Source organism: Pseudonaja textilis, chromosome 1 (genome assembly GCF_049901715.1).
Source record: "Pseudonaja textilis isolate UNSWEBS1 chromosome 1, rPseTex1.2, whole genome shotgun sequence".
Taxonomy (NCBI): Eukaryota; Metazoa; Chordata; class Lepidosauria; order Squamata; family Elapidae; genus Pseudonaja; species Pseudonaja textilis.
This window is the reverse complement of record NC_141990.1, coordinates 22,889,375-22,903,455: the sequence shown is the minus strand read 5'-3', so window position 1 is coordinate 22,903,455 and position 14,081 is coordinate 22,889,375. Positions and strand designations below refer to the sequence as shown.

At 43.0% G+C, this 14,081-nt stretch overlaps 1 protein-coding gene across 2 annotated transcripts; it reads right to left on the bottom strand.

Annotated features, from left to right (window-relative positions):
* Positions 1–755: 755 nt before the first annotated feature.
* Positions 756–11,094, bottom strand: XAF1 (XIAP associated factor 1). Of its 2 annotated transcripts, XM_026708557.2 has the most exons (8): positions 10,818–11,094; positions 9,790–9,925; positions 8,437–8,493; positions 7,131–7,326; positions 5,155–5,222; positions 3,715–4,065; positions 3,288–3,354; positions 756–917 (listed from the first exon to the last, which is right to left on the bottom strand). In XM_026708557.2, the coding sequence occupies exons 1-8, from the start codon at positions 10,922–10,924 to the stop codon at positions 874–876; spliced, it is 1,026 nt and encodes a 341-aa protein (XP_026564342.1). In that variant the 5' UTR covers positions 10,925–11,094; the 3' UTR covers positions 756–873. The 2 variants fall into 2 exon arrangements, with proteins under 2 accessions (XP_026564342.1, XP_087784700.1); XM_087928574.1 differs by lacking the exon at positions 756–917 and having other exon boundaries at positions 3,238–3,354; positions 10,818–11,044.
* Between the last annotated feature and the right edge of the window lie 2,987 nt (positions 11,095–14,081).

The following is a 14,081-nucleotide window of genomic DNA, read 5'->3' as shown; positions in this document are numbered from 1 at the left end:
AAAGGATACCACAGGAGATGGGAGCGATCATAAATGTTGGTGGCTTCAACCAAATGATCACAGCTGCCATCTTGACTCTTCTCTCTCTCTCCCCCTCCTCCTCAAAGGATAATTCTGCATAATTCTGTGCAATGTTGTGTGACTCCTAATACTTGGGCTGATTTTTAAAATGTAAATATTGTGTAGGCGATGACTCCCATAGCTTATACAAGTAGTCTTCAACTTATGACCACCATTGGGACCAGAATTTTTGTTAACAAGGCAGTCATTCAGTGAGACAGACCTGATATTATGACCCTTTTTTCTAATGGTTTTTAAGTGAATCATGCAATCGTTAAGCAAATCCGGCTTACCCCGTTGGCTTTGTTTATTGGAAGCCAGCTGGGAAAGTCACCAGTGGAGACCATATGATCCTGGCACGGTTGTAAATACATGCCAGTTGCCAAGTGCCCGAATTTGGATCACGTGACTGTGGGGGATGCTGCAAAATCGTAAGTGTGAGGACTGTAAGTCACTTTTTTTTAAAGTTCTGGGTTCCACCAAACCTATATTTTCTTCCTGGGCCAACCAAGTTCTCTTCAAAGACCAACAAACTTTTCTTTCTTCTTGGAGAAATGCAAGATTTGCCCCTGATCTGCAGCGCTTCTGATTCAGCATTTTTTGGCATGTGCCATTCAGCTGCACCAAACCTCACCTGTCCTTTTTGCACTCCAAAGACTCTTGGTTTTAAACCCGCAAATGGTGCTTACGCTCAGTCTTGGTTGTGAACTGTAGCTCTTTTATTCTTAAAAAGGCAGATCAGGGTATTGCAAGGCATTTTACTGAACCCGATCCTGCTGGAACAAAAAGGGCCAGTTCAGCCGCCGAGAAAGGTCATTGTCCGTTATTTCCTTCTGGTGAGGTTTGCATGGATTCTCCTGCAGTACAAAATGGGGAAAGAGAATAAATATACTTTGGAACATGGCAGAGGGCAGCAGGGAACAACAGCTTTGGGGTGGGGAGGGGGAAAATCTCAGGGGAAAGGGAACCATTTCCTCCTTGGCTCTTAGGACAAACTCTCCCATGCACGGATTCATATTCCAAATACATGCACATTAAAGGTCTTAACCTCTGTGGTTTATATGTTTATTTAAGACCAGTGCTTGAGGTTGGTGCTGGGACCACTGCAGCCTGTCCCATTTGTCCACTTAACAGAATAACAGAGTTGGAAGAAAACTTCTAGTCCAAACCCCTGATCAAGTAGGAGACCTTGTATCGGGGTCTTCAACCTGCGGCTCTGGAGCCACATAAGGCACTTTTGGTCCTCTGCTGCGGCTTCCTGTCAGCTGATCCCACCACTGGCTGGCTTCGCCCCTTCCCTCCCCATCACTCCTCGCATGGCCTGAGAAGGTAAAGGTGATGGTGGGGAGATGAGACTCGTTCCATATTCCAGAGCAGGTGACTGGGTGGGAGTGAGTGACTTCCAGTTGGCCACGTCCACCCAGTCACACCGGTTGTTAAATTATTGGCTCCCAGTGTTTTCTGAGAGAAATGGGTCCAAATGGCTCTTTGAGTGTTTAAGGTTGTAGACCCCTGCCCTGTATAATTCCAGACAAGTGGCTGTCCAGATTCTTCTTAAAGCCCTCCAGTGATGGGGGCACCCACAATTTCTGGTTAATTGTCCTCTCTGTTTGGAAATTTATCCTCAATTCTAGGTTGCATCTCTCCTTGATTAGTTTTCTTAGCCCAGGATACCCTCCTATCATCTGGTACAACTGGAGCCTCCAGTGGAAGTATTTTGATGAGGAGCTTGGTTAAGTATAAATTCCATCCTGTCGCCACCACGGGGCCATTTTCAAACAGAGGGTGACCATAGGTGGCCCATATGCCTCCCCAAACTGCGGAACGAAACAGATGCTCCATCTCCCAGTCTTCAAGCAGCTGCTTTATTTGGAAGGAGACAAAGCTGGCTCCATAGGAGAACAAGGAGGTCTGGAGAGGCACAGAAGGAAAGCACCTGTTGAGAGGCCGGGGATGGAAGTCAATACGGCAACCCCATATACTTTTGAAATTCCTTGTTCCTAGAGAAACGAACGAGTTGCTTTCTTGGTTTTTCCTGAGTGATACCAGGACTGTTCTTTTAACTTTGGTTGATAAGAGTTTGCTTTTAAAAAACAACAACAGGCAACTCTTAAAACCTTGATTGGTAGCATTTTTCTTTTCTAATTAGGATTGGACTGAACAGGGCCAGACCGGATTAGTTCTTAGATGGGAAACTGCCAAGAAATACTAGTGTTGTACAGGTAGTACTTGACTTACGACCATAATTGAGTCTGCCAATTATGATAGTTAAGTCAGGTCACTCATAACTTGGGTCACCCATGTGACACAAGTCAATTGTACTACTTTCCTTATTAAGGGAATGTGGCGATTGGTGGCAAATGATCATTAAGCAAAGCCATTGTTTACTATGGCGCATTTTTGCCAGAAACTGGAAGTAAATGCAAAAATGTTGTAAATTGCAGTCTGCAAATAGCCATAGACATGGGCTGGTTGCTGAGCACCTGAAATGTCATGTGATCATGGAGTGGGGAGGCCATTGGAATTTCGGAATCGTGTTCTAAATATCTTTTGGGGCAGGGTCCTCATAACTCTGGTCATTAAGCAACAGGTAAAGACTATCTGTATGCCGGACTGTGAAATGTTAAAAAAATAATTCTGGCAACCATTTGGAGGCGGCTGTGAGGAAAACAACTCTATTCATGAATAGCAATAGCACTTAATCTTATATACTGCTTCATAGTGGTTTTCAGAACTCTCTATGAGTGATTGACAAATATCACCATATTGCCCCCCACAATATATGTCCTCATTTTTACTGACCTCAGAAAGATGACAGGCTGAGTCAATCTTGAGCCAGTCAGGATCAAACTCCTGGAAGTCAGCAGAATTAGCCTGCAACACTATAATCACTGAGCCACCAGGGAAGTTACCAAAAATTTCTCTTTAAAATAGTTACTAGAAGCAATTGGGAAGTGAAAGTCAAAGGGGAAATCACTCCCTACAATATCCATTTAATTCCGTTGTCCTTCCAGTGGTGGCAGAACAGAGAAGCAGCCGCTGCTGTCTCATTCTGAATCTCTAGCAGCACAGAAAGATGGCAAGTACTTGAGTGGAATAGAGCAGCCTTTTTGAACAGGTGGAGATACTTTCAACGTTTGTATGATGTTTCCCATTTAAGAAAAAGCATGAAGTGGTTTAAATAATGACGAGGGAGGGAAGGAGCGAACCAGAAATCATAACAGTACCTTCTTTTTTCAAAAATCGTGGGCTCCGTCGAATTGCTTGTAGAGAAACTGCCCGCAGACACTTTTTCTGAAATAGGAATGAAATCGGGATTTCACACGTGACCTGAGGACATTTCCGCTATTGTAGTCTTTCCTTTTTTTGAAATGTCCTTTTTAAAGGCATGATAGAGAAATTCAGTTTCTCTAAAAGCTCACTAAACTTGAATCATCTTTTTTCGGTCAATGTTTCTCTTCTCCCAACATTTTCTAAATGTTATTAGCCTGTTATGGCTAGGATTTCAGCTGTTTAGCAGAAAATGCCAGGGAGCTTCCCCAAGAGAAGGAGGTCCCACTGTGAATTCTCCCCTGCAGCAGCAGCTCTGGATAATACCCCCTCCTCCAAATGGCTCCCTTATTGCTACATTCCCACAGGCTTCACCTTCCTCACCTCATGCTTCTGTAGGACTGGGCTCGGAAGGAGGATGTTACACTGGGAACATGTGACCAGCTGGTCATACGGGTCATTGAGGGCCTGTGGTCCAGCGGAGGTCAGGATGGAGGTGAAGGCCTCGCAGCCAGATGCCTTTTTGCTTCTTGGAGACCTCAGAGATACTTTTTCGATAGAAGGCAATTCTCTGTCCCTCCTCTTGGGTCGCACATCCTTCTCGGCCTTCATCTTCCAAGTAGGGGAGGGAGGAGCTGGAGTTGGAGGGTTCTGTGGAGATGGAGGAGACCTTGATCTTGCAGCAGAATGGGTGGCGAGAGATCCCAGGAGCTGGGGAGATGAACTGCATTCGTTCTGTGGGTGAAATAAAGCAAAGGTTTCAAAGAAGGCTTGGTTAATGTAGGTTGAGCAGCTGTCATAAAAGTGGGCAAGATAACCCAGAAATTAATTGCCCCAACATTCAGAGACTAAGATATTTCTGGTAAAACGTCTTTCTCCTTTTCACCTAGTTGAGTGAGAATTTCCCTTTCTTCATATCCAGTCCCACATTTCCAGAATTGGCCCTGACAACAGGCCCACAACAAAGGCCAAAGCTCAGTGGTCTGCATCCAGGCAGTCCTGGGTTTGAACTTCAATATTCCAATTGGAGGGATAAAAGGTGAAGGGAATATTTTTCCCCTCTGCCCCAAACTTATTTCTCTAGTTTTTAAAGCTCTTTTATTAGTTAGCTTGATTAAAGGTTTGCATTTAAGTTTATTTCAATTGTTGTCTCTTTTGTTTTTCTGATTTTAATTTTTAATAATTTGAAATCTCCCTACAAGCCTTTAGTAATTGAGTCAATTGGAAACATCATCAATTAAAATCAGAAAGAAGGACAAACTAGACCTACATAGACCTAAGCGCTTTTGAAAACACATGTAACTTTGTTTGTATGTTTTCACTTCTTAACCACCCATTTCCCTCAGAGATCTTATTTCTTAGATTCACAGTTCTTGAATTCATTTATTGGGCACATATTATGAACCATAAATTACATATACTGAAGATGCTAGGCTATAAAGACGTTGAACAAGGTGAAAGCCAAGTGTTTTTCATATCCTGCAAATGTGGCTGCTTCCACTTTAACTGCTACAGTTAACATGAAAATACTAGCTAATATTTTCATAAAATTGCCTGTTCATCTTTGGCAGTAAAATTATCACCGCTGCTTTGGATACAAAGAGATCAATTGTTCAGAAGTGTGACTGGCAGCTCATGAGATAGATTATCATCTCCAACAAGTTCCACTCTTAACCATGACTCAAAAGAACACACCAAGGTTTGGAGTAACAATGCTGGTCTCTTGTGAGTCCACTGGTCACTATCAAAATTTCCAGATTTTTTTTATCACTGGCCACTTCCACTGCTACAAGAAGGCCAATTTTTGATGGCCAAAATTCTTACCAGATGGTGTAGATATTGATCTGCTGGAAACCAATTGTTACACTGCTGGCATAAATTTGTTTTGAAACCTAAAGGTGAGAAGTTAGAAGACAATAATCAGTCCTAACATTCTGATCAAAGAGCTGCAAAAAGATTTCAGAGTGGTTTGTGCCCCTTCCAACAGCCTTTGACTGGCCAAAGTCACCTAGACACAGATTTAGCAAGGGAAGATAATGAATGTATTAATTAATTAGTGAATTCATCCATCCATCCATTTTGTCCCTGTCTTTAGTTTCCTAGGATAAATTGGAAAATACTGAGGCTAAGAATTGGGTTGCACAAACTCAGTTTTAGCAAAATCAACAGTATGTTCTCAAAACAAATCCTCGATCAACTATTATTTTCACTAATAATAATAATAAACCTTACCAATTCATACTGTTGCATTCACGCAACACTTGAGCAACTAAAACAATCATATCAATATGTTAACATCACACAAAAAGCTAAGGCAATGATTAATAGGGCACTTGCACTATAGCCCAAGGCTCTCCAAGCTTGGCAGCTTTAAGACTTGTGGACTTCAACTCCCAGAATTCCTGAGCTAACATGACTGGAGGAGGAATTCTGGGAGTTGAAGTCCACAAATCTTAAAGCTGTCAAGTTTGAAGACCCCTGCTATAGCCAGTCAAATCAGTTAACACAACTTGATTCCCAGAATTAAAAAAAATAGATCTAGGTAAAGGAGGGCAACATTTAAACATGGTGCTAAGAGGTCAGCTAAGACTGTAATTGGCAATTACTAGCAGAAAACAAGCTGCCGGGACTGTCTTTCACTCCTAAGCAAGGGACAATATGTCTTTTCATGGAGTCTGAGCATGCAAAGTGATGCCAGTGTGCAAACCATGCTCTGCAACAGCGTCACAACGCAGGAATTGAAAGGAAGGGGTTGTGCAGTGATGTCACTGATGGGTAGGAATTGCTAGACTTTGCCCTGCTTTGCTATAGACAACCCTGGGATATTCTGAGCTACAAATTACTTCATTTCAGCCTTCCCTAAATACTTACAATTTCCTTAATCCTCATTCTAGCTTCCAGTGAGGAATATGGCATTCCTGGGGATCTTCGTTTTTATTCTGCCACCTTCCAATTTCTAAATGTCTAGGCCAGAGGTCCCCAAACTTGGCAACTTTAAGACTTGTGGACTTCATAGCTGGCTGAGGAATTCTGGGAGTTGAAGTCCACAAGTCTTAAAGTTGCCAAGTTTGAGGACCCTGGTCTAGGCCAAGAACAGAGAACAAACTTATTTATTTGAGTTTTTACCAGCATTTATTTATTAGTGGAGACAGTTCTTCCTGTGAACTATCAGAGCAAGCCAGGATCTTTGGTAAATTGAAAACATGGGTTCCTATTGGTGGCTTGAATTCAGCAGGAACCCATGTTAGAGGGTGTGCTTTCAAACATAAGGAGAGTGCTGAATGAGATCTGAGCAACAATGTCATGTGCCCCTTTAAAAAAAAAGACTATGTTCATTATGTGACACTTTGGATGCAGATTATAGGCTTAGCGCAGCTGTCAACAAATGCTAACAGATGTTCATTATATCTGAGGTAAAAGTTAGATTCAGAAATACAGAAGGATAGGAAAGCCTGACTTCTATCTAATCCAGGAGTCTCTAATCTTAGCAACTTTAAGACTTGTGGACTTTAACTCCCAGATTTCTAGGAGTTAAGTTGACAAGTCTTAAAGTTGCCAAGGTTGGAGACCCCTGATCTAAACTACATTTGGAAGAGAGGAAATCACAAGAGAGATGGGAAAGGGAAGGTCATTTTGATCTTTCATTTCACTAATCACAGGCTAGGAGAAAAACAGACACAGCTCCTAGATGCAAAAAGATGAGACAATCTCCATCAATTCCAGGATGCATTTCAAAAGGGCATTGATAGGGAAGGAGAATGGACAAAGCTAGCAACAATACCTACAGGTGTGAAACTCACCAGGGGCCCTCGGCTTGTTGCCTGTTTGGCAGGTGAGCTTGTGCCCCTCTTGGGCTTTGTGCATGATGTATTTGCCACAATCCCAACACATCGTGGTGCGGCTGCCACATGCATCCAGGTGAGATTGCAGCTTATGGAATGGCAGCTCCAGCTCGCAAAAGTGGCATTTAACTGAGCGCTCTTGGCATTCTTCGGCCTGCAGGGGTGGGAAGAACAGAGGACCCAAATTTCAGTTTTTGCAGTTGTGTTTAAGGCCTCAGAGCTTGCAGAAGGAACCTTGGGCAGTCAGAATTAGCTATGGAACACAGGAGGTGTGGATGGCATCTTGCCTTGTATGATGTCTTGTACACTGCATAAACCTGAGTCTACAAAAAGTCATGTATTTTTATCCCACCTCTATTAATTTTATAATAACTCAGGGCAATGAACATGCATAATATTCCTTTCTCCTCCTATTTTCCCCACAGCAACCACCCTGTGAGGTAGACTGGACTGAGAGTGACCTGCTGAAAATCACCTAGCTGGCTTTCATGCCTAAGGTGGGACAAAAATTCATGGTCCCCCCTTTCTAACCTGGTCCCCCGAACACTACAACAAACTGGCCTATTTTCTGTGTTCACCCAATACATGAAACATATACTGACCAAAGAGACAGAATTCCCACAAAATGCTAGCCTACAAAAACTCTCTAGTCTGCTATATTCTCAGTTGCTTTCTGTGATTAACACTAAACTGTACTAGGCATGTGCAAATGCTGTCACACTAAGTAACAATCCTGGTATACTGATCTGTGATGTACAAAATGAGCACCCATTAGAGGCAACAGAAACATTCTCTCACCAATTATTATTTTTTAATTAAATTTATGGACATAATCGCATCAGTTAAAGATTCCAAGGCACAAGACAATACCACAGTTACTATTAATTATATCTCACTTCACCCCAAAACCTTCTGGACTGACTTCCAGAAGGCTACTCCAGATAGGGCCACTTTTGTTCCAGAGTGAAACTGTTTCAAAGAAGAGTGCTACCACTCAGGAGGAGCATTCCTGGTCTCAGTCCTTCCCATCTCCCCCAAATAGGCTACTACCCATGTTTCTTTGAAACAACACTGGGTCTTATGTTAATTTTTGCTCCAAAGGTGCATTAGGACTTATTTTCATTAGGTCTTATTTTGGGGGAAATACAGTACTAAATGCATCCTTCTGGCTGACAACCTTAATTAAGGGCTTATTTTTGGGATAGGGCTTATATTACGAGCATCCTGAACAATCATTAGGGCTTATTTTCCAGTTACGCCTTACCTCATGGTGCTCCAGCAGATACTGTTGCATCATCTCGTGGCAGAGTGTGCATCTGACCTGGAAGAGGGAAAGGGAGGATGGAAAACAGCCAATCAGTTGCTTTACCCAAAGACACAACCACCCACTGGAAGCCAGGAAGGCAAGACACAGCACTGATCTGCTCCAAAGATGTTGAGGTTTTGACCATGTCTTGCTTTGTAAATTTTTTATTGGTTGCCTGCAATGTTACAGCTCATGGATGGATATACATGCATGTTTTGAAGATGATCATGGAAAGGCAAGGTATATGAAGGTTAATTTTAGACAAATTAGGTTTATAAATGAAAGGTGAAGATGGGATTTAGGAAGAATAAGGCTAGGTGAGGGTGTTCCAGTCCATTATCTGTTGATTTTCAGGGCCAACCTCAATGTTAATAAACCACTGCAAATATGCATCTATAGAAAATCATGTCCATTTCAACGTTGTCTTCCCTCTGCAAGCTTTCAGAAGACTATCTTCTGCTGCGCTGGTGCAGTGGTTAGAATGCAGTACTGCAGGCTACTTCTGCTGATCACTGGCTGCCAGCAGTTTGGCAGTTCGGGTCTTACCGAATCAAGGTTGACTCAGCCTTCCATCCTTCCGAGGTCAGTAAAATGAGGACCCAGATTGTTGGGGGCAATAGGTTGATTCTGTAAACCACTTAAAGAGGGCTGTAAAAAGTGCTGTGAAGCAGTCTAAGTGCTATTGCTATCCATCGTATTCTTTTCTGCAGATCTGATGCTCACAAACAGGAGTATGAATCCCTCTTTCCCACCTCTAATTCTGCAAAACCTGCACCTGTGATAGTCCATTACTCCACCCCACCCACAAAAGAAATTATTCCAAGAGTTAACTAGTGTCAATGTTTGTTCAGTGGGAAGTCAAAGGGGAAAACTGTTAAAAACTGTTATAGGGAGACCTGTGGGGTGGGGTTGGGTGGGGTGGAATGGAGGTTAGAATGTAAATCTATCAAGCCAGCCCTGCTGTTACAGGACCCAAAGCTCAAAAGTTGCATAGAAAGAACTCTTCCTTTCATTGGGGAAAATGGTGGCCCAGCATCCCCCCAAAACAATGCAAAACTCCAAGCTGTTTTACACATGGGAACTTGACTTATAGCCATTTGTTAGGACAGCACTGAAAAAAATCACTTATAACTGGTCCTCACACTTACAACTGTCTCAGCTTCTCCACTGGTAAAAATTCAGGCGGCTTGGCAACCCGCATGTAAGATAAACAGAAACTCTCATCCTACCACGTTCCTGTGGCACCTTAAGATACAGCAGCCCGCGGATTGCCTCCTATCAAAGGTAAGCAAAGCAAAAGACCCTCCTTACCTGTTGGTGGGCCTTGGCAAGATGTTCTTTCATGTCCTTTGAAGCAACCGGTTCCTCACATTCGGGGCAAACAGCAAGAAACCGCATGCAATGAGCTTCGTGGAGGGAGAAGTTTGCTGCAGTCACATCCCTCTTGCTAGGAAGAGAAGGAAAAAACTGGCCATTGGCAAGGACATCAGTATGTCTGAAACTTCACTTTTGGTAACAAGACTGATATAAATAGACTGATTCTTCTTTTTACTCCTTGCAACCCCATGGAATGTTGGGAATAAATTACATACATTTGCTAATGCTTGAAAAACTGAAGAGAACGGGGGTATTTGGTATTATGGATCACCAGCAAAAGTTTTTTAAAAAATGGAATTTGAAAATGGACCAGAGCCAGCTGAAGCTGTAGAGATAAATACAGGATGTCCTTGATGTACAACAGTTCATTTACTGAGCATTCAAAGTCACAAGGGCACTGAAAAAGGGGACTTTTCACGTTTATGACCATGTGATCAAAATTTGGATGCTTAGCCACTGGTTCATATTTATGACGGTTGCAGTGCTCCAGGGTCATGTGACTGACTTTTGCGACCTGATTCGCTAAATAACCACGTTACTAACTTAACAACTGCAATGATTCACTTACCAATTACATCAAGAAAGATTGTAAAATAGCTTTTAAGGACAATTAAGCCAGGCAATTTATAATCCCAGGATTGATTAAATCCTATTAATAATTGGTCTTATTGGAACTGAGATATTGGAATAATGGTGGAATATTGAATAATATTTAAAATATTAAAATATTAGTGATTCAGCAGTGGACAACAAATACAGTGTATAGTGGCTGGGCTTCCCTCCCACACCACTCCTGCTTCAATTTCCAAAAGCTTTCTCCTCTCTTCAGCCTGTCCACCAAGCAGATTCTGGAACAGACAGAAATGATCTTTGCAAAAACAAAGCACATTTTCCTCTCTAGCTACAGCTCTGAAGATAGACCCCTATGTGAGAAGTTGAGATTAGCATTGAGGCTTTCCTACCAGTTCTTGCAGATGCGTCTCTCCTCCTGCATTTCTCCGCTCGGACTCCCTCCATCTTTCACTTTCATTTCTGCAATCTGGATCGGCGGAAACGAAACTGAAAACATCTGCCTGCCTGTAGCACATCCCTTTTGCTACTGCAAAAGAAACTGGACGAACAGTTCTTTTTCCTTCAAAGGCCGAGCACCTGGGAGTTCCCTCTCCTCTCCCGGGAACCCTCCCCTCCGCCGCAGATCTCCAAAAAATCCCTCAGCTAAGCTCAAACAACAAAGTAATGAAATTTTTCTTTGTAAAAATATTTGAAAAATATTCTTTCAAACTTGGGAAGCCACTAGAGGGCAGCAGAGCTCCTCCTTTTAACCTCCCTAGCCCCATCACCAAGGCCCAGAGACCAACCCTAGATCTGCTCTCACGTTACAACAGGGAAAGTACCTCAGGCAGCAGGTGATGGAACAGGCTGGATGAAACATTGCTCTCGTGGGGCCTAACTAGCCGCCCTCTTTTTGGAAGAGGACAAACATTTTACCGAACTAGGTTGCTGCTTTTGGAAGCAGAAAACCCTACTCCATAGAGCAGTAGTTTGCTTCTATGTGTGTAATGGGAAGGTGAGGGGGAAACGCCACCTATCCTTTTTCCAAGGCAGCTAAGTCTGTATGTAGAGCTTCTCAGTCATCCAGGTCATGGTTGTCCCAAAGGTGCGTTTTCTGGACTTTTTTTCTTTTCTTTTCTTTTCTTTTGAAGACATTTCGCTTCTCATCCTAGAAGCTCCTTCAGTTCTTCCATTCCCCACTTATCCTGTCAGAGCTGAAGAAGCTTCCTGGATGAGAAGTGAAACATCTTCCAAAGAGAAAACAGAAAGAAAAACCAAGAAAGTCCAGTTGCTTCCAGAAAAAGCACCTTCGGGACTAGGTGGCTAAGTGTAAGATTAGCCTTATTCAGCACTTTAGCTTGCAAGACTGGTGTGCTGTTTCATTTAAAATGGCAAGATCCCTAATGGTTAATCATCTAGACTGGTGTTTCTCAACTTTGAAGATGTGTGGACTTCAACTCCTAGAATTCCCTAGTCAGCATGAAGTCTACACATCTTAAAATTTCTGAGCTGAGCAATACTATTCTCCTATATAAGATTTTCCTAATTTGCAGTTTCTATTGATACAACAGTGCCTGGCAACTTCCTATATTTTGCTTTGATTATGTAATGCTAGGTAAATTTTCCTCCTCCAAGATAGAAGTAGTCTTACATCGATGAAGCAAGTTGTTTTTCTTCTTAAATCTCCATACACCATTGAATATAAGCCTTAATGGTGGATGTTTATCTGTCAGCCTTGATCATTCCTTGGTAGATTCCCGAAGGTAGGTGGGTTCTAATTCTTAACAGGAAGGAAAACACCCAGTGGCTATTCATTAGTCAGTCAGCCTCTTCAAAATATTCTCATCCTTCCTGCTCCCCACAGTGAGGAGACTATGTTTTGCTAACAAGAGGAAGGGTAGGATCACTCTCCAGGAAAAAGCCAAGTGATATTAAGAATCTGCAGGTAGCCCTTGACTTAGCAATAGCTCCAGCACTTAGACTTATATACCACTTCACAGTGCTTTACAGCCCTCTCTAAGCGGTTTTAAAGAGTCAGTGTCTTGCCCCCCAACAATCTGGGTCCTCATTTTACTGACCTCGGTAGGATGGAAGGCTGAGTCAACCTTGAGCCTGGTGGGATTTGAACTGGCAAATTGCAGGCAGCCAGCAGTCAGCAGAAGAAGCCTGCAGTACTGCATTCTAACCACTGCGCCACTGCAGCTCCTTGGGATGACAATTGGGCTCGGAATTTCTGTTGCTGAGCAAGGCAGTTGTTGAGTGACTCACAAATGATTTTACAATCTTTTGGGGGGCTATGTTGTTAAGCAAATCACTATAGTTGTTAAGTGAATCACGTGACTGTTAAGAGAGTTCCGCTGCCTCCATTGACTTTGTTGGAAGCTAGCTGAGAAGCTTTCAAGCGGCAATCCTATTTATGATGATTGCATTGTCATGATGTCATGCCCTTTTGTGACCTTCTGACAAGCAAAGTCAATGGGGAAGACAGATTCACTTAACAACCATCACTAACTGAAGAACTGCAGGGATTCACTTAACAAATGTGGTGAGAAAAGTCGCTTAATACCTTTCTTTTAGCAACATAAATTTTCGGCTCAATTGTGACCGTAAGTTGAGGAGCTTGCCAAGTATCTGAACATATTTTGAACATATGGCCATGGGGATGCTGCAGTGGTCATACATGCAAGGACTGGTTGATCCCCTGACCATGGGGTTGCTGCAATGCTTAGAAGTAGAATGACCAGTCACATTTTCAGGGCTGTTTTAACTTTGAAAGATGGCTAAACAAATGCTTGAAAGTCAAGGACTACCTTTATACCAAAAAAAGGCTCTGTGGTAATAGAAGAGGCCTCTTCCGCAGAGGTAGTATTCAGCAGGTTCTGACAAGTTCTGGAGAACCAGTAGCGGAAATTTTGAGTAGTTTGGAGAACTGGCAAATACCACCTCTGACTGGCCCCGCCCCCATCAATTATCTGCCTCCTGAGTCCCAGCTGATTGGCTGGGTCTTCTTTGGTTGCCCTGCTCTGGAGAACAGAGCTGGAAAGCAGGTTAGTGGGGTGGGGAGGGAATGGAAATTTTACAGTATCCTTCCCCTGTCACACCCACAAGCCACGCCCACCAAGCCAAGCCATGCCCACTAAGCCACGCCCCCATCAATTATCTGCCTCCTGAGTCCCAGCTGATTGGCTGGGTCTTCTTTGGTTGCCCTGCTCTGGAGAACAGAGCTGGAAAGCAGGTTAGTGGGGTGGGGAGGGCATGGAGATTTTACAGTATCCTTCCCTTGTCACACCCACAAGCCACGCCCACCAAACCAAGCCATGTCCACTAAGCCACGCCCACAGAGCCTGTAGTCAAAAAAATTGAATCCCACCCCTGATCTTCAGGCTGCCAGGGCTGACTTCCCGAGATACAACACACATATCCCCAACGTACAAAGCAATACCATTCTTATATTTCATAACAGACAGGTTTGAAGCTTGTGCAGACCTGTCCTGATAAATCTGTTGGCTTTTAAAATGCCAGAAAGCTGTCTGGATTTTTTTTTTTTTGCTGCGGCTGATCAGTTATTGCCCTCCCTTTAATCATAACCATTGTTTCTAAAAGGAGCTGTGGCTTCCCAAAGATGGACAATTAAACAACTATCTGACAGTGAAAAGACCTTAGGGCCAGGATGA